The 27,745-nt window shown below is 44.3% G+C and overlaps 5 protein-coding genes across 5 annotated transcripts; 3 read left to right on the top strand and 2 right to left on the bottom strand.

Annotated features, from left to right (window-relative positions):
- Positions 1-12: 12 nt before the first annotated feature.
- Positions 13-3,225, top strand: V865_008175 (uncharacterized protein; the record flags this gene model as incomplete). Its single annotated transcript, XM_066231912.1, has 5 exons — positions 13-556; positions 648-2,210; positions 2,340-2,573; positions 2,625-2,907; positions 3,015-3,225. 5 exons carry the CDS (start codon positions 13-15, stop codon positions 3,223-3,225), a joined length of 2,835 nt encoding a protein of 944 aa, XP_066088009.1.
- A 6,483-nt stretch (positions 3,226-9,708) lies between these two features.
- V865_008174 (uncharacterized protein) lies at positions 9,709-11,673 on the top strand (the record flags this gene model as incomplete). Its single annotated transcript, XM_066231911.1, has 6 exons — positions 9,709-10,029; positions 10,106-10,334; positions 10,403-10,506; positions 10,551-10,785; positions 10,857-11,471; positions 11,534-11,673. 6 exons carry the CDS (start codon positions 9,709-9,711, stop codon positions 11,671-11,673), a joined length of 1,644 nt encoding a protein of 547 aa, XP_066088008.1.
- A 3,931-nt stretch (positions 11,674-15,604) lies between these two features.
- V865_008173 (uncharacterized protein) lies at positions 15,605-19,846 on the bottom strand (the record flags this gene model as incomplete). The annotated part of the gene is made up of 3 exons (XM_066231910.1): positions 15,605-18,139; positions 18,203-19,595; positions 19,692-19,846. The coding sequence occupies 3 exons, from the start codon at positions 19,844-19,846 to the stop codon at positions 15,605-15,607; spliced, it is 4,083 nt and encodes a 1,360-aa protein (XP_066088007.1).
- A 2,868-nt stretch (positions 19,847-22,714) lies between these two features.
- Positions 22,715-24,100, top strand: V865_008172 (uncharacterized protein; the record flags this gene model as incomplete). Its single annotated transcript, XM_066231909.1, has 4 exons — positions 22,715-22,994; positions 23,069-23,109; positions 23,185-23,488; positions 23,586-24,100. The coding sequence occupies 4 exons, from the start codon at positions 22,715-22,717 to the stop codon at positions 24,098-24,100; spliced, it is 1,140 nt and encodes a 379-aa protein (XP_066088006.1).
- A 290-nt stretch (positions 24,101-24,390) lies between these two features.
- On the bottom strand, positions 24,391-26,655 carry V865_008171 (uncharacterized protein; the record flags this gene model as incomplete). Its single annotated transcript, XM_066231908.1, has 7 exons — positions 24,391-24,572; positions 24,674-25,071; positions 25,145-25,325; positions 25,435-25,635; positions 25,796-25,932; positions 26,003-26,075; positions 26,193-26,655. 7 exons carry the CDS (start codon positions 26,653-26,655, stop codon positions 24,391-24,393), a joined length of 1,635 nt encoding a protein of 544 aa, XP_066088005.1.
- Positions 26,656-27,745: the final 1,090 nt, after the last annotated feature.

Here is a 27,745-nt window from a genome sequence, read left to right as displayed (position 1 = left end):
CAAGCTCGTAGGATGCCAACAGGTATGGAAAGTCCCAAACGGATTATTTCTCAATCCTATCGATCAACCCCACCACCACCTCCTCCGAATGAACATGGTATATCGACCACAGCGCTCTATCCCGGATTCTTAGGATCAAATAACGGCTACGATGCTGAAGAATTCAATTATGCCAACGGATCACCTAGTTCAAGCTCATCTTCAAGATCTTCTTCACCTCGATTACCTTACTTGGTCGATTCGCCTAAACCCACTTCGTCTACGTCCACATCAGCCAAACACCTTTTCTCATCTCATTCTCAAACCAAAGCTCCCTCGCCCACGAAGTCCAACGAGAAAACAGATGGATTACTCCCTACCCGTTCGAAATCCACTCCGTTAGCCTTAAAGATAGGTCGAGACTCTTCGAAGAGTCCTGTCGGTACAAAGAAGCGACCTGTTCCGCTGAACCTTGGTAAAGCACGAGATACGATAGGGTTGGATGAGGAGATAGTGATACAGCGGGATGATATCGAGGCGAATAGACCGTTGACTGCTAGTTCCGTTATCAGTGATAGTGAGTCCACATCTCCTTGACTACTAACTTATCATCCAACCCTCACACGAATTACGATAAAGTGTCTTGACTGATCGACTTGGGTTGGCAGGTGCAAGCTCCCTTTCCAACGAACTCCAAGATCTATCGCTCCTCCGTAAAACCGTTAGACAGAACCTTAGAGCTAGGCCTTTAGATTCACCTTTACCCGCCTCTGACTCCGAGAAAGAGTCAACTGGATTCCCCACTCCTGACTATATGCGCAATTCTCAGATCCAACAACAACAACAATCATTAACTGCATTCGAAGGTCAAACGATCTCTGTCGACGATACATTGAGGTTACTCCAGACATCTCCGCAATTGTTAATCATTGATACTAGACCATTGGGATCGTTCCTTGATTCTCACCTACCCCGCTCTGCCAATATTTCTATACCTTCTCTGATATTCAAGAGATTGAGAAGATCGCCCGGTGGTCAAAGTACGACAAATTGGGAATCTCTAGGAGGTTTCGTATCTACACAAGCTGGAAGATCAATCTGGGACAATCTGGAGACTGATAAACAGCTGGACGTAGTTATTGTAGGATCAACAGCATTGGACGAGTTAGCAAAAGTTCTGTATGGCATAATAAATGGTCTACTCGAAGATGGAAACTCGTCGGTCAAGGTTCTCAAAGGTGGTTGGACAAGCGTGGCTACTTCAGCAAATGCTCAAGATGTATTAGTATGCGGAGAGGATAGTATTTCTGCTCGACCGTCTTTAGCTACCTCTTTACCCCCACCGAAATCAGCTCCAGCATACGATATATCACCTGTTCCATCTCCAATCCCACCCTCATCTCCTCCAAAGGGAATCAATCATCGACCATCCATGCCTTCCCTTCGACCTGAGAGTAATACCAGACGTAATCTCCCTTCTTTATCGATCACAGGAGGTAATGCGAACCATATGAATGGTCCATCAACTTCCCGTCGCACTCCTAAACTCAGTTTGAATCTTGATAAACCCTTAAAGAGCGCTACGACCAGTTCCTTCAAATTAGATCATGATCAACCGCCCCCTACACCCAGCGTAGGTTTCAGCGGTCCAAGGTCCAAATCAGACTTACTTTCTGTCAATACTCTCTCTACCAACAACGGTTTAAGATCCCCTCGATCACCTGGATTCACATTGAATATACCAAAATCGCCCAATCGAATATCCGGATCCGGTTCGTTCCAGACATTATGCCATGAACAATCGAAATTACCTCCTTCACCTAGTAGTTTTGGTGATGTCAAGCATTTTGTAGGTAGAGATGAGGATCTTCAACAACCTAGAACACCATTACCTGGACAATCATGGAACTTTACCAAAGACAAATCATCCAGTTCTGATTCAGATCCAGAAGACGGTAATGGTAGTGGGAAGAATGGTATTGCACCATTTATTGTATCTACCATCTTACCTTCTTTCCTTTACCTCGGACCTGAAATTACCACTGCGGAAGATGTAAATTATCTGAAGAAATTGGGTATAAAGAGGATATTGAATGTGGCGATTGAATGTAATGATGATTCGAATCTGAAGTTGAAGGAGAACTTTGATAAGTATCATAGCATACCTATGAGGGATATTGTGGAAGAGTCGGGAGTGGGGAGGGGAATGAGGGAATCTTGTGGATTTTTAGGTGAGTTGCTCAATATTCTCTTATAGTGATTTTTACATTCGTCTTACAATAATTTTGCCTGTTCTGCTTGCGTGTCCATACCCGTTATATCGAGCTGATCATTGATTATTTTCTTTTGCTACAACATAGACGACGCAAGATTGCATTCCGCCCCAACCTACGTACACTGCAAAGCCGGCAAATCGCGATCCGTCACAGTCGTCTTAGCATACCTGATTCATGCTAATGCATGGACCCTCAAAACGTCTTATGCGTACGTGGCAGAACGTCGTAAAGGGATATCCCCGAATATAGGATTTGTGGCCGAGTTGATGCAATTTGAAGAATCTGAATTGGGATTGAAGCAATCTGGTGGAGTCCATGGTGATTCGTCATCACATGGACATGGATCTTCCAATAGGAAACCTACCGTAGGAGACGGTGGGGATAGTTCAGGAGGAGAGGAAGAAAGGGAAAGGAGGAAAATCAATAATCGTACTAGGGAGAGTTTACCGCCTACTTGGTCGCATAGTTTGGACATTACCTCACACAATAATAGGAATAGAATGACACCCCTTGGCGGCGGTGCTTCTCATGATGGATCAGAGGAGAAAGGGAAGGATGAAGTTGACGATGAAGATGAGGCAGATAAGAAAAGGAGACAAGTAGGGGATGAGAGGGAAGTTAGGAAGAATGGTCAATGGGTACATCATCGAAGGTGAGTTTGTCGTCTATCTATACATCAAATACTCGGGAATACGGAGCTGGAGCACTCAATCGATAATATCAAGCTGATTTTCTGAAATGCGATATTTGTGATCGTAGAGCTCCGGTGGATCGTACGACCCTGCAACCCGGCCGACGAGTCTCCAAAGCAGGCTTGGAATCTCTCAGACCATTAAACACAACTTCCATCACATCGCCCAAACCTTCGCCTTCACCTTCGCCAGCCCTGGGAAGTGATCTGAAAGAGAATGATAAGAGGATCAAACATTCTGTGACCCCCGCTGGGGATGGTCCGTTGAAATGGGTCTGAGAAGGTGTATCTAGTGTATCACAGTGTGATGGATCAGGTCACCTAAATCCTGATAGTACATTCGGTATTGTACATCTCATTGTTTAGTAAAATGTAATTCTCCATAAACATATACATCTATACATACATATATATTGCATATACATATGGAAGATGCAAAATGATTGTATACTCTGTGCAATCCCTATAAACGCTCTCAACACTGTTTGTATATGCAGTTCCTCTAAGATGCCTTACCAAGCCACTTGAAATGTACATATGACAAGACAAAGAGGGTATTCGAAAATTCATCACCGAATGGTGGCAATCGGAGACAGTATTGTAGCCCAATTGAAGCAATGTCCTTACTCCTTATATACCTACTGTACTGCCCAATTAATCCATCTGAATCCCTCACTGTCATTTTCACACTCTCCTTGTACTACCTCAGCCATCTCATCGAAGTGTTCTGGTATACGAATCATCACCATACCAATGACCATATTGATCCCATGATCAATTTGATTCCACTTGATTGGGGTTTCATCATAACATTTCGGTAGATGTATGAACCATCTAGTACGAGTTTGAGGGGTAGCATCAGTGTAGATTTTCAATTCGGGTGAAAGATCAGATGGAGGTGGTTTGATGAGGTTATAGATTGATTCAGCATATTGACGTATCATCATCCAGTATCTCATTCCTCTCTGATCAGGATCAAGGTCAAAGTAGGCATCTGGGTATGGGTATGGGTTTTGAGGATGATCAATCGGTAAATTGGTAATCCATGAGTCATCCAGATACCCAAGTTTCGAAGACTGATCTTCATCATCTGGTGTTGCATGACCAAAGTGACAATGATGGTCTACTCCTTGAAGGAATTAGTGTTCATACGATATGTATGGAAAAAGCAAGATGAGGTGTTTGTCGTGACTCGTGAGATAGGGTTGTATCTTAATTCCTATACACTCGTCTTCAACTTCCGATACCGAGGCTATCTCACAATGGTTGTATACCGGTTGCTTGTGTTGAAAGGAGCATGAGTGTAGATCTCGCATTTGACATACTGGATATGTGCCAAGTGAAAGGATGCACGAAACGATAAACACAAAGGGTCTACCTTTTCAAGTGAATTGAAGAACACCGTACAGTATCTTCAGCCAATGTCCAAGAGGGATGATCAAGGCGGGGGTGAAAGGTAGGTATACAGATTGGGAAGAGATACAAATCGGACTGGACGAGGTACTGGAAACGATGAAGATCAGTGAATGCGGAAAGCGAATCAAGAGCCTGATGAAGAGGGGATGAAGATGTCAAGGATATGGGTTGATGAGATACAGTATGACACAATACTTACCAGGTATCGTAGTCCTCTGAACCCCAGGCTGCCTATGATATTTCAAAATATTCGAATTTGCGCTGAAGATCAAGAGAGTTATTCGTTGGATTGCAGAACCGGTAAGCGGTAGGATGAGTGAGATTCTTCTCTAGGGGGAGAAACGAACTTGATACTCACTTGATCTTTCATCATCGACGCTAAACAGCTTCATCTCTTACCAATCGTAGTCCCGTCCTGTGGTCCTTGTAACATTTGATTCCGAGTTTCAGCGATCTACCGATTCGTTACTACTGGTGGTGAGTCCACCCAAGATATTGATTCCAGATACTTACAGGATCCGTCAAATCTTCTTCACTGGCTCCCAGCATCTTGAATCAGGATGACAGTGGTAAAAACTTCATTGAATTGAATGAATCATCTATGACTCTACCCCTGTGAGATTGTGATGACCGACTGACAGCACCTGTACGGACTGCTGGGAATTTACTTACCATACCACACTATTGTATGGAGGAGAAAGTCTTGCACGATTTCGGGTTTTGCCACTGTAGCCGCCCATTTTGATAAGTTCAGTTTAACTAACTTTTGATATGAAAGTCTGCACAAAGTCTCACTTGTCTTGCAGATAGAGGTGAGAAATATCGACATTCAAGCCTCTGCTTGCTTCATGGCCCATTGTGCTGAGCCTGGAGGGTGCACACTAGAAGCCAGATTGTCAATAACCCTTAAAAGCGAGATTTACCGCACCAAAGTGACTGTGGCAGCCGTTCAGATCGAGCTTCCGTTGACATTTTGGCGTTTCTCTCCCAACACAGCTGCATGTGAGCTCAGAGGACTTGTACCCGCCCCATTCAGATGTACTGACGCAGTCTTAGCTGAGAAGTACATCTTCTTTGATATGTAGGATTGCTTGTATTACTGGTACCAAAAGCGACCTCTATGGTGGCAAAACCGTCAATCGTGCAAGACTTTCTCCGCCATACAATACCATACCAACCCCTTGATCAATCCGCCACAGTCACTCTCCTGGCCGCAATCCCGAGTTCCTAGCTGGATGAGAAGAAAGACATGTTTTCGATAGTCTTGATTAATAAATGACAATCAAGCTGAAAGGTGATAAGAAAAATGATGTCATGATGGTTGAATGGCCAGTTTGGTAGACAAGAGGTTTGAGAGACGGACGGGGATTTGTGGAGTCAATCTCGATTATGATTAAACCCAGTATGGGAAAATTGCGAATTTCAGTTGCTCAAATTGTCTACTCTATAAGTTTCTGTCTTTCAGTACGAACTACGATCGGATATTTCATATGCTTCGAGCATCTCGTGCATTCATACCATTTGAGGACAGATGAGTGTACTTTGGTAGGTCTACAGTATCACTATAGGTGACAAGGGAAACTTTTTGCCACCCATAGTCAAATTCCGAATAGGACACACATGGTCTCCATTTTCGCATCATTACATTTTCCTTACTTCTTGATCTAAGTCATTACAGTACCATTTCCATGGTTCATGTTCATTGAGGATATGCATGTAAAAGGAGTGCCATGTTGATGTTGTATCAGCCACTGATGAATGTACCTGTTCGTGGCTTTCCAAATGCCGCGGAGAGTAGTCAGTCGTGTATGGTTGCTTGGCCACGCACGGATCCTTTTCAGCTGATGACGGTCAATGCGTTCCAATGAAATTGATTGACTCCACTGAAAATTTGCTTTGTATCAGAAAACACTCTATACATGACCGACTATAATGCTATACTCTCTTGGAGCTGTATTGTATCGTGGTGAGAAAGAGGGCGTAAGATGATAGTTTACAAGGTTCAATCAATCTCTCTTGAGTGGGAAAAACGTTTGTGTAAGACGGAAAGGACATGTTGACGTCAGAGACCGGGCGGATCAATGTATGATGTTCCATGCCCGATCATCTCAGACGAACTTAGAAGTTGTAAGGTGAACAGGACCCTAACATCCTTGTTTTAGCTTAAGGTCCAAGGGTTAAACATTCCCTACTGTACCATATCAACGATCCCATCTAAATCGCTATGACCTCCTTTATGATCATCAAATTTGGATTCGATCCCTCTTCGGTCAAGTGGGAAGCTTATAGACAAGCTCCGGTCAGACCTTTTTTGGTTTTTAACAGGAGGGTGCTTCTGGACAGACCAAGCGAGGTTGACGAGTATAATTCCTTTCGGGATGTATAGAATCCGATGAACACTCGACAAGGAATGCAACCAAGGATGAGTGGTACTCGCCAATCCCCCCACTTTGAGTCCCACATAGAACATTCCCGAACTGGTTCATGTCCATCTTCCCACTCTTAGTTCCGTTTCAGAATAGGATTACGGAATTGATGATCTGATCAATCTAACAGAGTTGACATATGCAGAGTGAAGAATTACGATGAGAAAGCAAGGAACAAGGAGTGTACTCCGAGACATGATGGCTGTACCTCGTTAGTGAACGGACGTGATAGTCCTTTGTGAGATTTGCTACCGAGAGGACGTTTCATAACAGACTATACACGGTACAGTAACTTGGATGAGAGATGATCCTGTTCGTCGATCACACACGCCACTTTCCGAGTGCAGCGGATATTTGAGGAGTTGTTCGGTATGTCGCTCCCAACCAGCTACCCACCACTTCCGACAACAATCTAAGCAGATTGACATCATCTAGACCATTCTATTCCAATCGTAACCAGTCAGGTCCAGTCGACCGGAAATTTTTGATGGACAGACATTGCAAATTCCTCTTTGATGCTGATGGTGAATGGATCATAGCTTTTAGATTATGACTGTGCTTTTCCTCTTTTAACACCAGGCGTAGATCTCTCGTTTCCTAAATTACTAGAAAGAAATCCTTTATGCCTAAATAGAAACACATACACAGCCGAACCACCCACTTGTCACATCCCTTCTAAAAGATCGACAATCCGACTTTGATACCTTTGTCAAAAACGGTCTATATCGTCTCCACAGCTCTTACTCGAATGACGCAAATTAGAAGCGGTCTTACAATCTCAAATTGCCAGAAGCAGTCTAAATCACATACGACATTAACATATCAAAACACTAAAGGAAGGTCGACGACTACCGTCCCACAGCTTTGATAAGGTTTGGACACGAAGAACCACGGAGAACCAAAGAGGAAGGAGGAAACAAGACGTCATTGTCAGATATACCACTCGCTACCCCGCCTTCGAGTATCTACAGTACCTTATCTGCTTTGTTGACTCCTCCTTTGGAGAACGCTTCGCCCTTCCATTTAAATTCGGAGCTATAAAGTTATCATCGTTACCATCAAAAACAAATCAAAATCAACACATACGATTCATCAAAATACACTCCTCTCTACAGTTACTACCTGACGCCTCCTTTATTCCATTTTAGTCGATTCAAAGACCTCAGCATTCTGCGAATATCTCGGTTAAAACATTCTACATACGTACTGTTTTACCTCCAACAACAATAACAATAACAATAACAAAATAAAACGAAACTGATCGTCACTGGCTAAGGGGAGTTTCACCAATTTCGACTATCATCATCAATATACATCATCAAGTGGCGTTACATACGGATAGGATCAAATCCTATAGATAGATTAAAACATTCTCAAGAATCACGCTGTGCAATCCAATCCATATGGAGTGGATGATGAAATCGACTATTCATGAGAATTGGTAAAGAAAAAAACTATATAAAGACGCTAAAGACGAACGAAAATCCTTTTTCATCCTTGATACATTGATTTCTTTTCTTCTTCCCCTCCTTCACCTATATAACATTCTCCTCGTTGCTTCCAACATATTCCAGATTTTCCTAGAAAGGTACTTGTCTGAACACCAACGCGGTATTTAGCCGATCTAGGATACCTTTATACATAGACGAATTTCCTGATTTCCTATTTTATTTCTCAATACTCGTCACTTCACCGACGCTTGGTCCCTCCCTTTTTCCTTCTTCTAGACATTACTCAATGTTCTCATCGGTTCATACATCTTTCCACCCAACCCAGCTCGATTCCGTTCATACAAACTGAAGACAGTCGAATTGAAGCATAAAGATCTCAATTTAAGCCGCAAAAGTTCACGGTATCAAAACCTGGCCGATCAGACTACCACATATGATCCACTTTGGCAAGTGGAAAGATCATCAACAACAATATCAGAATCGCAATCAAGGTCGAGATCAAAACGCCTCGTTGAAAAGGAAAGAGAAAAGCTTAAATACGGGGTCTAAGGTGAGCCGAGATTTCTACGATCAATCCGTTTTCACACACTTGAGCGGGGCGAGAGAGAGGTCAGCAAACACACACCGAGTCACTCAACATCGAGGATCAAGGATCAAGCAAAACAACCTAAGGAAATAGTGAAAAGATCAAGCATCGACTGAAAGGAGGTTTACGTCAACTGAAATACATGAATACATCAATGTGCTAAGACCCACCACCACTTTGCTACTCGTGGTCATACTGTTGGAAAAAAAGTCAAATCAGCCACAGATCACTCTCATCCCCTCTCTAGATACATATACATATACATATATACATATATACATATATACATATATATATATACTTCTTTCCCTTCTCGCTGTATTTCTGCGTTCAATGATAAACCTCTTTCTTATCCTCTATACTCTCCTTGACTTTGCTTCGTTTACGAATTTATCATCTTCTAGAAAACACAGCTCAATGCTGATACATAACTCTTTTGTACCTTGTTCCTCTTCGCCTTCTTTCTTCAAAAACAACAACACCAGCAACGCTCACCAGCCTTTACTCGGTACGGTTAAGTTAAGCTTTATCTGATCAAGGTGAGTCTTCTTTCCCTTGCGTCTTCTCCAAATGCCTTCTATTCGCCATCCGGCTGGACAACCTGATTCAGCTTTCTGTTTTCGGCTGAAAGGATCTTTACCTTATGGAAAGGGTCAGAATATCCTCTGTTCTGCCGCACGACAACAAACAACACTGACTTACCTTTGTGTCTTCTTATTCCTAGCTCGGTCAAGTAGATAAAGAATTTGACCCAAAGTTCCAATTTCCGACATTGACGAAGAAAACTTATTTCAATTTCTACCATTCAAGTGAGTCTTTAGCTTAACAAGTCTTCTCGAGATGGAAAGTCACGTTGACTTCTTAAACCAGACATTCCCTCAAGATGTCACAAGAGAGTGAAGACTCTCCAGAGGTGGAGCGGCAGGCTGTGGACTCTTCCAACACTCGTTCTACATCAACTCCATCGACCGCACAGTTGCAAGGGTACATCCAGCCACCTTCCGGTGACACCAATCGTCCCTTCCTTCGAATGGCAGGTCAACATCATGTGGCCTCACCCTTTCCATCTCCAACTCGGTCAACTCAACGAGAGATCGTATCACCTCGACCCAGATTACCTTCCTCGATATCCACTTTACTCAACCAATCTGAGCTCTATCCACCACCACTCAATCCAGCTACACCTCAAAGAGGTCGAGAATCGGTAATGATATCGACAACAAGACGATCCAGCGCTTCCCCTCCTCGGCGGCATCAACAAGCTGACATACCTCCATCAGCCTCACCTCGATCTGGATATCCGATTCGACCAAGCTTGCGAACACAGCGGCATTCATTCCACTCGTCTGATATCGTTCGTCCGACACTCCCACCCAGACAGAACGTTCAGACCTTCCCCCCTAGTCGTAGTCGCCCCACCTCCCCTCCTCAAACCATCCAGGGGCACGACTCACGGAGGTACGAGCGCAGTCTTCCTCATCTATCGGAAACGTCGATTGGACAAGTACTGTGAGTTGACAGCTCATCCCTCTCTGTTGCGCACTTGGTTGAACGCTCATGTTTGCTCGACTCTGCAGATCTCCTCTCAGGCCGCAATTCCCTCGGGGGATCACCGATGAAGCTCATTCAAGCTACCCAAGGCCTCTCGATCGAAGATCATACCCACAAGAGATGCATAGAAGTGCAACCCATCCGTCTCAAGGTTTGTCTCGCTTCGTTCCACAGCCTCAAGCTCCAGCTACATCGAGGGATAACGCATATATCGAAGATGGTTCTCAACATCGCTTGACTGGTCCGCAAGCTAGTGACCCTCTCTCAGAAGGTTGGATGACAGAAGCTCAAACACCCTGGCGTGATAGAGCGGGGTGGACACAATCGGAGATAGCTCGGTATCAAGAGGGTTATAACGATGCTATGAGTGTCGTGCTGAGCGGAACAGGTATTGGCGGGGCCGATGCAGGTGAGTGGTAGTGGACTAAATACTTCAGGTGACATAATCTCAGACTGATCTGACTGGTATTCTCTGTCAAGGGCACCGAATAACTATGCATGATCATCGACAAACAGCATATCAACCGCCAGTAATCTCTGCTCATCCTCATCCTACAGCCGATGTTCCTACTCCGCAACCTCCTCAGGTATATCATCAGCAACCGCGATATCGGAATGAGAGCCTCAGGATCGATTCATCCCTACCACGACCAGCGACTCACCGACGACAAAGCCAATCTTCTTCGAATATCCCCACTCCTACCGTGTCAACACCGCTACACAAGGTCCATCCTCCTCCAGCATCCGACTACTTTGGCAGAGCTTTCCATCACTCCCATCCTGGTTCTTCCGATCATCCTCCTGCTAAAAGACCTAAAAGACAACAGATCTCCTGTTATCCCTGTCGACAGCGGAAGCTGAGATGCGATGGCAAGACACCTTGTGCGCAGTGTTCTCGAAGGCATATCGATGGTCAATGTCGTTATGCCGATAGGATCAGGAGGAGAGGCAGAGGTAAGAAGGTGAACGAAGAGGAGCAAGGGACGGGTGATAGTGAAGAGCATGACGATGAGGGCGAGGAAATCCATCAAGCTGAATCAAGCATGATGGCTCAGCGGCGGGTAGGTGGTGCAAGCCTCCATGAGGAGGAGAGAGGTATGTCTAACTAAGTTTCTATAATTTGAGGATAATAGCTGATGGTAGGATGGGCTGTACAGACGAAATAGATGGTGATATGTCGTTGGATAGTGCGTTGGAATCTGGTAGTCGACCATCAAGAATTGGCAGTCCCGGAAGATACCCATCTTCTGGTCCTGCTGATGAAGGTGAAGGTGAAGTCGAAGGGAAGGAGTACTGAAGAGTCTGTGTAGAGCATAAGGGTGAATGTATGGTGAGTGCACTTACTGCAATTGTCGTCATCAGCCGACTTCATCAGCTAGCTGATTGATCTTTGCATAGGAGTGTTGGAAAACAGCTATGAGATAGGAAATTGGAAATCAAGGTAGTGTGTACTGTTTATACATATATATTTTCAAATCATCTTGATTCAAAATCTAACGATCTATAACGATGTATACGACCAAAGATGAATGATAAATGATAAATGAATGAATGGATTGATGGGATTGTCTTGATTGATGGGATTGGAATTGGATGAGATGGAAGGGAGTTTGTGGCGGTATGTCGTTTGTGTGCATGTATGTATATCTGCCGTGTTTGCTTCCCGCCTGACTTGTTCTGCACGTCCATACATACTTGTCTGACATGTTTGAAGAGGATCCGATGTGATGTAACTACGCAGATATGTACGGTTTAATGATTCATGTGTTCATATTTGTAATCATGCGATTCACTTCAAGAAGAAGATTTTCGGGAAGTCCTTCAATAAGAACTGTGCGGAACGTGGAATATACCTCATGGAAAGGACTAGAAGAACCTGTACTCTGACCACAAACGTGATCCGGATGCAACATGATGAACCAAGACGGTGAAAACGGCTTGGACTTACACAACTTCATTGATGTTCGCGCCAGTTGACAAGACTATGCTACGACATGGGTTTTGGAGGCTCGATGTGATCATTTGAAACGGGGAATAGGTCTGTCCATCCATGTTCATCTCCATATTCACCTTGACTACATTCCCGAACGTGCCATAACAGTGTACGGTGTTGTAGTAAGGTGACGCTTCTAGTCATTGAGGGTGGATGTCCCTAACTTCCAACCAAAGCTCAGGGTCCTGGCATCAAATACCTTGTATATGTTGTGGATTTGACTGTACCTCGAGGTACCTGTGGTCAATGCGTTCTTTTAGTATTGATATGCCTTAAGAGCTACTGTAAATGATAATTACTGTATTGTACGCTGGATTCTGATGGTAAGTTTAATTTCGATCCAAAACCCTTAATCTCCCCCACTTTGAATTATTGGCACCATACGTCAACTTGGGTGTATGGCAAACACCCAAGTTTCGTCTTACAATGTAGTAGAAATCATCCATTGATAACATCGTTTATTGGCTGTCATCACATACATACTGTACCTATAGTATTTGCATGTTGTCATCATTGAAATATCGAGCAACATAAAGTTTCAAGCCTCACATGACCCATAATTCGCCACGAAACCTCGGCAAAAAATCGATGAAAGTGGCATTCACCAATAAAGTTAAAATTTGAAATTCAAATGCAAATTCGACTATTCTATCTTACCATCATGAAGGACTGGGCTAGGCGGGAGATCGGAGGCAGATCAGGCGAGATTGTCTGTCTGTCTTCATCTCCGTGTTCACACGCCCAAGACTTGACGCTAAGTCTCGTTGTTCGGCTCAAAACACAAGCTTCCTTCCTTTCAACATTGATTCTGATCTACGTTGTTCAACTGTGGTTTAGCACCTGCGACTCTCGAGTGGAGCTGAATGATCGACTCCGATCCAAGGGGAAATTGAATTCCATCGCCGTTTCCCCATGGTATGAAACTAAAGCAAGCTCGATCAAGAGGAACAGGCTGCGCAAAGCAGATGATCACATGCTTCGACCGATTTGGACTTGAGAAATGACGTATGAGGGCTGAATTGGTGGGGCAGGAGAATATGAGATAGATCATCAAATGAGTAGAACGGTGGATTGGTGGCAAGTCGACTAATTGAAGATTGGAGTAGTGGCAAGAGAGCTTACTTTACATGAGTGAAAGTTGTCGGTAGTATTGGAGAACAGTCGGACATGTATTCTCTGGATACCGTGATGGATCCAGAAGTTGTTATGATATAAGAATTGCTTTGATAGAAGGAAGATTCGAGGTAGGAGATGGGCATTTACATTTCTTGCAAACGTACAGTCAACATGCTACATTGGTTATCATGGCACGGTAGTCTTGAAAGTTTATGGTTGTCGTATCATCAGAAGGTACAGTACCGAAGAGTACCGCTTCGCCTGATCAACTACGCCAGCATAGATTGTGACAGGTATATCTATATCTAGGACTCATTGGTATATGTGATCTTGGTCTGATTTGTTACAGAGAACCTGTACTCATCCATCCATGACGACAACCTATAGCGTCAATTTCATCGTGTCCTCCCTCTCCTCTTCACATCTTTCCTCGCCTAATACCTGCTGTACGCCATCCCTATCTTCATTTCAAGTTCAACCCATAACAGCAGTGATACTCTATAGCCTGTAATAGTCTCATATAGCAAGTGCCCAAGCCTCAAAGACCATACTCTGTCTAATGAGAACTTCATTGTTCATTTTGCGCATTGGACCTTCGACTTCCATACTCACGTTCTTCCGACTTGTTTCCAGCAAGAAGTCCAGTTCGCTCTCACAAGTCTACACAGATACCAAATTTAGATTGGAAGGTTTTTTCGATGGAACTGGCAATCAGAACGCAAACCAAGCTGGATGGAAGATGATATGATGTCAAAGATGTTGGGGTTGCCTTTTGGTGAGCATAGACTATCTTCTGCTCTTCTGTCTAACCAATGATCCCGACACTGTTCCCTACTAGATCAACGACTAGAAACCCATTTCATGATACACCAAAGTTGCAGTTCTCAGCTTGGCCTTAGCTGAGAAAAGAAGTGATTGGATTGAAACCTTGATGGTATGGGCTGTAACAAGACAATACTGTAAGTCGTTTCCACATCCAATCCAGACATTACTGCTTCATCGCGGGTGCAAGTGTAAGCTTGTCTTCCTTCACAAACATCGATCACTCTTCTCTATGAACTTCTAGCCTCAAGGTCTGGAGGAAATGGAATACCAAGGCATATGTTGGCGATGGAAACCATAATTTAGCTGAATTTTCATCTGTCATACAGTCATCTGTGGGTCATCACCTCCATTCCTCTGCAAGATCGGTTCTTCAACCAGCCTCAATGGTATTTTTGAACATATAATGACTCTCATAATCTTGCTCTGACGATGGTAGGAGTAGGGCACTGTAGACTAGAATCTGTATTGAGACTTTGTCATCTTGACATTCTTGGAAGGTACGTAAGAGAAACCATATCATCTGCATTGCTTCCTGATTGTCTGATCTCATCTTTGAGCTCCCATCGAGTATCTGCTGATCCATTTCTATTGACTAAATTCGAGACCTGCTCACCATTCCCTCTCTCCACCATTCCATATCTACTACGATGAACCTACGGTGGAAATGGTATACCCCTTCACATATGCAAACGCCTCCCAAAATTTCTTCCCTATCGCCACTGAAGCGAAAGTCTTTCTCTCACTGCCTGATTATTAAAACGCTTGACCAGGAGGTGAAAGAAGGACAGGTAAATGGAATTGAGATGAACTGGTATAGGATAAATTAGCATGGTCAGTCAAAACTTGTTCTTTGAATACCCGTATCTCGTGTATCTCCTTAACTGCACGAAATCTAATAACAATCGTGGTACTCATGAAAGCACTGGATCGCCAATTCTCAATTTGATTTGATGAATCTTCCATTACAAAACATTTTCATGTGTTTATGGTATTGAAGATATAATCTATGCATTTGATTCATCATTGCGTTTTTTCAGTGATCGATATTTAATGTCTGATCACTATATGAGAAGAACAATCGATAATTGATATTGATGTTGATATGAAATTGAGTCTAGCGCGAGAAAAGAGTAAAAGAAGTGATATATATATTGAGTATGTCAGATTGGCAAGGAATTTTTTTTTAAAAAAGTATCTCTAAATGATTAGATGTGTAAAGAAAGCTTTTCGAAGATACAATACAACAATAAATTTGTGATATGAAAGAAAAGAAAAAAAAAAAGGATTGAATCGTTTATGAAGCAGACAAACCCATTACCCCCGTACATCCCGCCCAGAGAATATCCAACAATTCTCTACCCTTCTCACTCAAACCCGTTCCTCTCCATTCTTCATATCCCGTGGATCCCCAAGCAGATTCACCTATACATAAACCCAATCTATCCAAACCTTCCAATACGAATTCAACACCTTGCGATCGAGAGTGACAGACTGCTATGACGGTAGGCATCGATTTGCCCGTTCGGGAAACCTGAACTGTCTTGGCGTCATCCGAAAATGGCGATATCTCATTGAGGTCATTCTTCCCTTTACCATCGTTATTGGTGTTCGGGTTGAGGAAGACGTTTTTATCTTGTTCAAAAGGTGATGAATTATTATTTGCCGATGATTCTGGCTGACCGGGACCGCTACCACTAGCATTATTATTCTGAGGGGCTGATTTCAGATCTTGAACGTCTACGACCTTAGCGACTACTCTAAAAGACCTAAATGGTAAAGGTGGTAACGATAATTCGCCATTTAGTCTCGACGTATTATTCGTATAGGACCCAGCCTGTTTAGCAGTTATGGGTGATGATCCGAAATGAGGTGTGGTGACATGAGAGTGAGGGAGGGCCGAAGCGTTGGATTCCTTTTTAACCATATTATTCTCTTTACTCGCTCTTCTCCTGAGTAATTTTTGGAATTTCGGTAATGATCCTACTGGAGCTGACGATCCTGGGGTGGTACCAGGGGTGAAAGCGGATGATTGTGATTGTGACGATTGGGAAGGTTGGTCCGATACTGATACTGAAGCTTTGGAAGATGCTGTCGAGGGTCTCTGTTGATCGTATTCGTCATGTTCCGCATTAAAAGGCATATACCATACCAATAAAGCCTGTTTCGACCCTTCCAGGAAGAAAGGGTGCAAAGTAGGTTGATGGGTGTTGTTCAATGGTGATCGAGTAGAAGACATCTCTTCCAATGGTATGATCATAGCTACAGCTTCATCTGGTACACCATTCCAAGCTTTTCCTTCTCTAAATTTGGGCACATTAGCAGCTTCAAATGAAGCCATAGGTACATCTTCTCCGCTGGTCGTTGACGAAGCCGCTTTACGAGGTTGTTCACCAGATGACCAAGGTACACCATCGCTCGAACTGGTCGCGCTGTTACTTGAAGCCGTCTGAGTAGAAGTCGAAGTCATTCTTGATCGATTTTCATTAGATGGAACTTGGTGTTGAAGGTGAGATTGTACTTGAAGTTGGCCTTTATAAGGTAAACCGTCAGGTCCTCTCGAACTCCCGCTGAACCAGGTATTGTGATGAGTGACATTCGACTGACCGGACCAAGAGTGGGCTTGAACCCTTTCTCTCTCCCTTTCTTCGCGCTGGGCCTTCTTCTCGTCCGAAGTGGACGATCCACCACCCAAACCAGAACTCTTCAGAGCTCGCTTGAATACTCCTCCAATGGATTTATCTTTTTTACCGTCGGGATCGGCTTCCTTACTTCGCACTCTGTTCAGACCTTTACTTTTGGTTTTATCCTCTTTGCTGGATACTGAACCTCTTTGCTGCTGATCCGGGTCGTCCTCGGTGGTATGTTTCTTCTTCTTGGTCACCAGGGCAGCCATCGTGCTCAGAGGAGTAGTTTGTGATAGAGTGGGAGTCATTGTTAAAGTAGAAGCTTCACTGTCCATCCGATCCTTTCGTTCGGTAGCAGGCGAAGCCGAGTACGAGTTGGAAGAGTGGAGAGTGGAATTTGATCGACCTGAAGCAAACGTTTGTGAATACTGAGGTTGCATCAGATGACTGGTGTTGAAATGAGGCAATTTGACACCACCTTGATCGCGATGGACATTTTTGCCAGCTAGTGTATACCGTTCACCACCGAGGCGGGCGCCAGAAGGTGATAAGGCAGTACTGTGACTGGAGTGCGGATCCGGAGTTGCTTTGACTTCCTCGAGTTCATATTCCCGATTACCTAATCGATAGACCCGCCAAGAACGTCCGGTGGCTGTCGATCTTACCTCGCCATTGGGGAATAATTCGTATTTACCTGCACCACTCGATTCCCATTCGGCTTTGGGACCAGGTCCAGTGGAGGTATCCAGTGGGTCACGTGGAGATAGAGAAGCAGGATGATGAGCTGCACAAGCTCTGAAGGTCCATTCTCCTCTTCTTCCTCCATACTCGTCATCGAATTCTCCCACAAATTTGGCAAATGTATCTTCGTCGTCGCCGCCCAATCTCAGGACTGGAGTAAGTGGGACATGGGGTGAACTAGCTGTGCGTAGTATATCGACTGGGGTATTCTTTTTCTTCACTTGACCACCTAGTTGAGCTTGCGACCCAGCAAGGATGAAATCAATGTCGAACTCTGATACGTCAACTGGCGCAGGAGGGTGTAAAGATGGAGGAAGTGGGTGAGGTAAGGGATCGGACTGTAGATTGCGGGATTGAAGTAGATGATTCGCTCGGTGCAAAGCCAAGGTGGAAGGTAGGAGGCGAGGTCCAGGATCTGATAGCGGTAATAATGGTGGTAGAGGTCGAAGGGGTGCGGTAAGGTCCTGCAGAGAATGAAACGTAAGCGATATATATTAAAGAAAACACTCCTTGACCTTCGTACTCACCTGTCCATCTTCACCCATTTCTTGCAATCCATCATCATCTTCGTCCATCCGTTCATCCTCATCCTCATCCTCCTCTTCTTCTGCTGTTCCTTCTGGATCCTGCTTGACGACAATCGAAGGCGAGTCCTTTTTGTGTTCCCTAGCAGAACGTCTCGACGCACTTCGCCCGAGTCCTCCACCAGGTATAGCAATTGGTAAACTCCCACGACGCTGTGCGAGATCACCTTCCGCCAACAACCCATTGGCAGGGAACAAGTGCGAGGGCACAGGAGGCGCTGAACTGGGTGCTATCTCACTATCACTTGATTGTTTCGCCATACCCATTCGTTCCCATAATAACAGACTCTGCCTTCGTAATCCAGAAGCAGGCGTGCCGGGTGGACCCTGACCGCCTTGAGCTCCTATACTCAACCTCTCTCTGGCTCTCTTCCCATCTTCACCATACGTGGCAGCTAGGAACGCTCTTCTTTGCCTTTCCGCTTCAGCTTCTTCTGCTTGCTCGAACACGTCCATCTCGTCTCTCTTCCTGATCGAAGCTCTTCTACCGCTATTCGGCGAAAGGTCGACCGCTCGAAGTGCAGCTGTCGCAGGAGACGTGCCGCTTCCACTTCCACTCGCATGACCGCTGACCGAACCGAACTTGAAGCCTTCATCGGGTAGTTGAGTTTCCTCAGCCGGATTCTCACCTACACTCCCTCTTGGAGGGGGCAAGACAGGGTTCCAAGTCCGGTGGCCTGGTCCTGCCCATCCACCGTACCCCAGGTGAGGTAGACTACCTCTTCTCGCATATCCGTCTGGCGTAGCACCGGAGAAAGGTGATGGCGATGTCGAGTCAGGTGCAACGGACTCTGTACCAAGAGCTTTGTATCTGGAACGTAAAGAGGTCGTACCGTTGCTCCCGTTACTCCCATCGCTGCTCACGGGTCTGGAGGTTCTCCCACTGATGTGCGTTCGAGTAGGCGACGGAGCAGCGAGTGTCGGACCTGAGGGAGTAAGGGATGAACGTCGACGTCCGGGGTTCCAATCGGGAGGGTAGAAGGAATGAGCGGGTTGTTGAGGTGGTCTAGATTGGGTTAGGGTGGATGTTGTACTCGCAGCAGAACCGCGTCGTTGACCTAATATTGATCCCCCTCCCGCGATAGTTGCCCCGAATTCAGCGCTGGCCCAAGGCTGCTGGAATCCTACACTACGCGACGTCGTTGGTTGACTACCACTACCACTTCCGCTACGATCGCGACTGACATGTGGTGGGACGGGTGATATAAGATTTAAGCCTAATGGTGTTAAAGAACCGCGTCGAGGATGATGAGTATGTATGAACTGTGAAGGATGCGTCACAGCGATGACTGATGGTGTTGGTGGTGCAGATGAAGGGGATTTTGGAGGGGATGGACTAAAGGCATACGAATTTTACAGTGATCAGTTACTACTAAATTATGAGGAAAGCATGAGAGGGAAGAAATGATCAAAAGTTGAGATAACGACGTACATTGATCCTCGAGATGTCTTACGAGGTAGAGCACCTTCTGAACTGGGTCCAGCTATGGCGTTTGGACCCATCTTGTCCACCCAAGTCGTAGAATTGGGGATGGGTATTGAAGAGGGGAAATTTGTAAAGGTATCAACTGACCGGGTCGAGCCCATTGTCAGATTGAATCTCTAATTCTGTTCGAATTGTTTCGACCTCCTTTTAGATGATTGATTTGGCGATTGGAGTGATTAGTATCACGAATGTATATGCTGAATGTACAGGGCGAAAGATGGATGACACGCCCGATAGCTTGAAAGTTCCCTTCTTATCCAAAATTCATTCATTTATCGATTGAGTTTAAATAATCTTCAAATGCGCAGTGAAGTAGAGGATCTCGTTTGAGTTACCGTTTCAGATCAAACCCCAAGACCGAGATGGCGATGGTCCAATGCTATGATGGTGAGGTTGTACGGATTTTATCAGACTGATCGTTTGACTATATTTTGCAGGTTTGTACTGATTATACGATTTGATCACAAGGTTGAATCCACTCTGTTGGGTTTCTCTTCTCCTGTTCCAGCTTATTGCCCTTTGCAGTTGGTTTATGGTGTTCACACTGTATGATGATGCGTACAGGATGATACTGATGATGATGATATACGATGAACGTCGTGTGGGTGTTGTTGCGATGAAGGATGTGGATGGATGGATGATTCCAGGTGGTGGTGAATCGGTGTATGTATGTATGTATGTATGTAGAGTGAGTGAGTGGGTGGATGTATAAAGTACGCTAGTGAGTTAGTGCGTTGGTGATTGGGTCATTCAGGGTAATTTGTCTTGGATCCAAGGAGGAAGAGCAGAGGTGAGCTTTTCCCAAGTGGTGGAAAACAAGTACTGTAGACCAGTGCAAGTGGCAGTACCTCACTAGTGCGCATTTAGCACCGTTCAAAGCTGTAACTAACCATACAAAACAAGTAACATCAGAACCCTGAGACCTGAGATCGGCTTTCTTACCAGTTTATAAAACACAGTCTGAATACCCTCACCCAGCTGTCCACCTACATGTGAAGGGTATACATACAATTTCTTGTCGACAAAGGGTGCAGGCAGTCCTCTACATTCGCATAAATTCATGAACTGTATGTGGTGAGGGTACGGCAAATCACGCCCACCAAGCGAGGAGACCAAGGAGAATAAAGTTTACTCAATCGGTCAACGTGTTTATTTTTGACCGGAAGGAAAAAATCTGCTTCGCTCGCCTGTTGGCAAGTCAGTACTGTACAACCGGCAAATGTTAAGTAAGTAACATGACAACCGGTCTTTGCTACTACTGCTGCTGTTGCTCGTGCTGTTGATGACTTGTTATTATCCCATGTACACATTTTCTTTGGTGCTGTGGTGGTGTGGTGAATCCAGAGGCGTTTGTAGGTCAAGTTAGGCAGATCTGCTAGTAATTGGAAAAAATAAAGTTTAGATGATTTGCATCACTTCTTACCATTCTGGGGGAAATCGAACGGAGCTAAAATTACCAAATAAGGGGTCTAACCGGAATAGGGCAATTACTGCATTTTCACATGCACGCGCACAGACAGACCAGATGAGACCTGACAGTGTACAACACAAGAAAGGATGTGTTTGTCACCTCTTACCATACATTTTGACTCGAAGTAGACAATGAAATCGAGATTCCCATAGATCGATATCTGCATCCATGTCATGATTCCCTTCACGCGATCTCCAAGTACATGTCTGTATGATATACATAGCAGTACGACAACGCGAGTGTGAGTAGCCATCATAGAGTCATGGATGGTGGTGTACATAAAAACCAACTCTGATAGGATCAAATCCTTTCAGTTAAGTTACCTTTAAAAGTGAAACATCTGACATCACTCGTACCTATTGCACCCATACCGCGACTGCAGCTGATGTCCAGCCGCTCGTTTACGACAAACAAAGTATAAGTCAAGGCGTTATCGAGAAACGTTAAACCTTCTTGATTCCGCTTCCGCTTCACATAGAATGACTGAGGGGGGGGGGGTCATAATGGAAAAACCGCAGATCAGGCACCGGATCCATTCTCCCAATCTCCAACGTCCCAACTTCAACAAATCGGAAGATGTCAGATGGGATCGTTTCTTTCGTTTACTTCGCTTACAACTCACGAAACGTAGACTGATCTTGAGAAGACAGCTGCACCTATGTAGGACAGGGCGCAAGGGGATGATCGATAAAGGTGACACACGTTCGACATTGCAGATAGGCACAACAATCTTTTCCCGACGATCAAGTTTTTCCGCAACTCAAAAACATAGACGTGAACATGAACGCGAATAAGTAAATCAACAATGCGGTGTATGATCTATTCTTCTTGCTCATACACTGTATTGTGACTCTAACCGTATCTCTTGAGTGGCTTGGAAGATAGTTGCGGTTGTGAGCGGTGAATGTATAAACGGCAACAAATTTCCGCAAGTCGGATCTGGGTCGATCATCGGTGTGGAATGAAATATTCGGGGAATGATTGGATTTGCTTACATTTGAACACGGTAATTAATCGATCGCCTTTGTATGATGAAACGCACGTTTGAGAGTCGCTAGTTGGTATTGAGGATAGTACCGCAGCCCCACGAAGAAACGGGTGAGTCTTATAGACGGACTCGAAAATGGAATCTCTCAGTCCCAGTGCTTGGACAGCAGGATGTTACACCTTGATCCTATATCGTGTTACGACATCTCTCAATTGGCACCGCGGTTCTCACTCGGTACACACTTGTACTGCACTTGAAGACGCCTGGATGAGAGTGAGAGGTACATGCTAAATCAATGAATTAGGTTTATCAGCTTGACGTGGCATTCTTTCGCCGCCTCAAGTGGCATCTGAGTGATGCGATGTCACCGCCATTCACTCATCCGGTTTATCGGGCTAGCTCACTCTTCGACGTAAGTCGCTTTCATCTTCATATCCTTCTAACGCTCTCATCATCACGACCTGGATCCTGAAGAACATCAACTCGTAAGAGATCAAAGCCATACTCACAATGTCATCGTACACAATCCTAGTAAGCGGTTATCGACCAACCTACACTATCCTATCGTTCGACCCTTCAACAGCGAAGATCAAAATCATCTCTGATTCACCTGCGCCGGAAAAGGCATCATGGATCGAACCTGCTTCTCAACAACATAACCCTTTACAGGCCAATAGGACTTTGTACTCTATCTCAGAAACGGAGAAAGGTCTGGCAGTCAGTTTGAATTTGAATGATGATAAGATTGAGATTACTAGTCAAAAGGAAACGCACGGTGGTCCTGCTCATGGTGAGTTACACCGGTCATGACGAACGGATACTAAGAGGGTAGGAGGGTACTGATAAGGTATGACGGGGTGATAGTTCACGTTTTGAAGGATGGCTCTGGTCTGGCTGTTGTCAATGTAAGTCTCACTTTGTCTCTCGTCAAGTCCTAAGAGAGTTTTCATTGGCTAATTGTACATTTGATCACGTTGTAGTATATGGGCGGATCAATGATTTACTTCCCTTTCAATCCCGACGGTACACTCTCCGACAACCCATCGGAATTACTCCAATTTGAATACCTATACAAAGATGGGAATGCACCTGATCCAGAGAGACAAGATACCCCGCATGCCCATCAGGTTATTGAAGATGATCAAGGTCATTTGTACGTATGCGATCTGGGTAACGATAGGATCTGGGTGATAGAGAAGAAGGGAGTAAACACTTTAGAAATCAAAGGTTGGTTGCAAGCTCCACCGGGAACTGGACCTAGACATGCTACGTTTAGTAAAGATGGTGAGTCATCGTCTCGTCGAAACAATTCCGAACATTTCATCTCCTAGTTTTGTATGTTATAAGAGATAGTACATGAACTGACTGTCTTGGATTCAAGGAAAACACCTATACGTCTTAACTGAACTTACGTCCGACGTATTGGTATTCTCTCTCGAGAGTCCCACTTACCCTATAATTCCTAAACCCGATTTTAAAGTTAATATCATTCCTCCCTCCGTCCCCAAGGATGCTCAACAATATATGAACGCGGCGGAACTAGTCCTAAACCCTGCATATCCCAATATCCTCTATGCGTCCAACAGGTTAGAAATGTCCCTGGAAGAAAAATCAAAAGGGAAATTTTCGACCAATGTAAATTCAAAAGGAGATTCAATAGCGATCATCGAGTTGAACGAAAGTGGAGATGAATTGAAGAGTTTGAAGACTTTCCAGACTGATTTAGATAATTTGAGAGGAATGACGATTAGTCCGGATGGGAAGTATTTGGTTACTGCTGGAAGGAAGAAGGGTGGATTGGAGGTGTATAAGGTTGTGGATGAAGGTAGGGGATTGAAATTGGCTGGAAAAATCGAAGATGGAGTGGATAATATTACGGATTTGACCTTCTTGTAATTGAGGTATGTGTGATGTACGAAGAAGTATCTTCAGGAAGGATATATGCAAAGTTATCCGAAATTATCGATCTTGAGTTTCAAATATGTTCTAAGGAATATCATTCACTCTGCCTACGTCATAGCAGATCATTTTCACTTGAGAACGTCTAACTGCATACGATCAGATACATTGCACCAGCAATCTGATTTACAAGATGTATTTTACAAGTATCGTCTATCCCATTAATCCAGAAACTTATCGTATTTAGAGCTGATCAAGCCGATCATCCGTGGACATGCAGAAGCGCTTCATAATCCTGGTTGTCCGTTCTTCTCGTTATCTTTCCCCTTCACACCTTTCCTTTTCTGCTTGAAATCCCTGATAATCTCCAATAACCTAGGTGCGATGGTGATGAACGCTCCTGCGAACTGAGTGAACCCTACGAACAACCCTGCAGATTTGAAGGTACCTCCACTGGACGAAATCAGAACTATTACCGTGGTATACCAGACAATCATCAGCTTTTCCTTTTGTCATACGTACGACAAACAGAGCAATCTGGGAGTTATAGTGCGAGAGCGGACAACTTACCACCACAAATGACAGGACCTATCAAACTAGGTATAGAAGTGACTGTCCAAAGCATTCCCAACCTCATCCCGAATTCCCTTGTAGGTGAGATGGCCCCGGTCGAAGCAGCCACCAGCGTAACCCAAGCACCACTTGCGAAACCATATCCTACCAGACCCACTACGACTGCTCCAGCCGGAATGGGGGATGCGACCCAAAATGCCAAGATAGAGATGGAACTTCCCAAGATGGAAGAGACGAATACTGTCCATATACCGAATGTGTCCGCAAGTATACCCGATGTGGCTCGTCCGAAGAATGATCCCACTTGGAGGATCGCAATGGAATAATCGGCGATGGGGCCAGTAATGTTGTTGGATGATATTAAAGTAGGTGCATCGAAGTAGGGTGATAGCCAGCTAAAGTCATTGTATATATCAGTTAATGTCAATGACGAGAATACAATGAGCATTAAGCAGATTCTGAACTCACTTCATCATCACCAAGCATGAACCCAAGACCAAACATGTATATTTAGATTCCAGCCAAGGACCCTTTAGACTCTTCAAAGGAGGTGGTGATCTAGGTGGTAATCTAGCTTTGAGAAAGAACCACGCTGGAAACATCAGGATGGCATTCATCCCTGCTATGATCAACATTGCATCTCTGAAATCTGCGTTGTCAAGACATGTCATTATCAGCATGATCGTCCACTATTCTCACTCGTTCAGATAGATATCAAAAGGGAACTTCGTCATATCATCGCAAGAAAGCTTACTCACTCAATTCGTCAAATAATCTTTTTAGAGCTATCGGGTAAATCACACCTGACAGACCACTTCCACAAACTACAATTCCAACTGCTGTCGATCGTTTCCTCATGAACCAGTGGCCCACTACAGCCGTAGAAGGTGAATATAACATGGATGCCGATATGCCAAATAGAGTATGAGCGAGGAGGAATTGGTAATATTCCTTGCAGACTGAAATTCGAATTCCAATTTGATAATGCACGATAGCGAACAATACATTATCAGCTTCCATTCTCTCAATGAATCAACCACATTTTGGGTGTTTGGCGATTGACTGTGTTAAGATGTCGGTGGACAGATAGGAGAAATTGAGACTGCAACTGGGACTCACATGCCATAGCAATTATAGCAGCTACACTTAGACTCGTGCCAACCATTATCAATGACCTAGCTCCGTGAGAATCGAAAAATCTCCCTGCGACGATTGATCCGCCAAAAGTGATGAATGTCTGAAGACTTGCTATCCAGCTGTGAAAAGACATGATCAGCGCCTGTTTGCGTTTTACCTATTGATTTGGTGAAAGTGAAAGTTACTCACGCTACGTCAGATTGAGAGTATTCTTTCAGTTGGTTGGCAAGGTAATATACTTTGAGTTGACCAAATACGGTGACTATACATAATTGTCATTTACAGTCAGCTCGTGATCTCATCGAGGTACCTTCTGTAGAAGTAGCACATCCACATCCACAGCCACGCAATAAGGGAGATTGTTAGATTGTTCACTTACCAAATCCGAATACACAGAACAGTACGAAAAAAGCACTTGCAACGCATAACCAAGCTTCCCTTCCACCTTCTGGAGGAGGTCCAATCGCATCATCATTCACACCCATCTGCCTCTCCAGATCTGGATCTCGAGTTAAACGCCTCTCCAACTCTTCCGAATGTCCAAAACCTGGCAAAGGAGGTGGGAAGTTGTCTAATCCATCGTTCCTCGTTGGTGGTCTATGTAAATGTTCCTCACCACCGTGGTGCTGATGGTGATGGGGATAGTGAGAATGAGAACGAGATAGGTGAAGATGTATAGGGAAAGGATCTACTTCATGACGAGGACGAGATTGAGATTGAGATTGAGATCGTTGTTTACCCTTTGATTGCTGAGTATGGGATTCGGGTTGGGGTTGAATAGTCGTTGTGGTGGATGTGGTGGGATCGATCTTCTCATCTAGAAAAGTATCTCCAGTGGACATCTTGGTTGATTTATAGTTTTGTTGCTTTTCTCTATGAGATCGGATTGATGTTGACTCTTGACTAGCTATTGAGACGTTCAGTGGGGATTGATATTGGTCTAACAAGATACAATGTATAAGTCTATGATTCTATATATGCTATATTACAAAAGAGAAAGATGAATCGATATCTAGACTTATCTTTCTCCCCCACACCTGAATCCAAATGAAATTGGAAAATATACATCCACATCCTGTCGAGTAGACAAATTCAAACTTCGGCTATCCCCATCATTGGAATTAAGCATGTTATCTCCCAAGTAAAGTACGAGTAATCCAATGGCCTACCATTGTCATGCAGATACGAAGGATGAAGTACCGCCGAAAATTGGAAAACATCAACAAATCATTTGCCGAGAATATGCGGCCCTTTGTGTTTATCATCCGGTACGGCCGAATGAGAACCGCGTGCGATTGAGCGTTCCCAACGTTTCCGATAAGATACGCGTATCGTATCAGGTATCACTGATGTGGCCCCAGCAAAACCAAGACCATGAGATAGAGTACTGTACATAGATACATAAGGGGGTGAGGGTACGAGTATACAACGTTTGTCATTATTTCTATCATTCGATGGAATCTAAAAGCAATAAAAGAATCACAGCGACGGTCAGATAGTTCGAACATCCTAGGCTTCAACCAACGACTTCGCCCATCCTGTGATAGATCAGACATAATATTAGCAAAATCACCCTTCCACTAAGAACCTTCTAACTACGAATGAATTTGATGAGAACCGCTCAGTGGGCATATAGCCTCTTAGAAAATTGGGCTCCTATTTCCCCTAATTTAGATTCATCCCTTTCCAATCCAAATATCCATTATTTCCCCATTTCAAACCCAGAGTAAAACCCTCCAACTATCATCTACTCTATAAGAAAGAATGAATAGGAGAAGGTAGTATGTTCGCACATATCCTCATTTATACTTCGTCTATCTTTCAAAGTATAAACTGATTTTTAGTTGTGCTTTGATGTACATTTCAAGTTCCCCATCCGATTTCTTTTAATCTTCCAAACAGGATAGATAGGCCTCGGAACTTATGATGCGG

This window comes from Kwoniella europaea, chromosome 3 (assembly GCF_036810445.1).
Source record: "Kwoniella europaea PYCC6329 chromosome 3, complete sequence".
NCBI lineage: Eukaryota > Fungi > Basidiomycota > Tremellomycetes > Tremellales > Cryptococcaceae > Kwoniella > Kwoniella europaea.
Note: the sequence above shows the minus strand (reverse complement) of the source record. Positions and strands in the feature narration are given on the sequence as shown.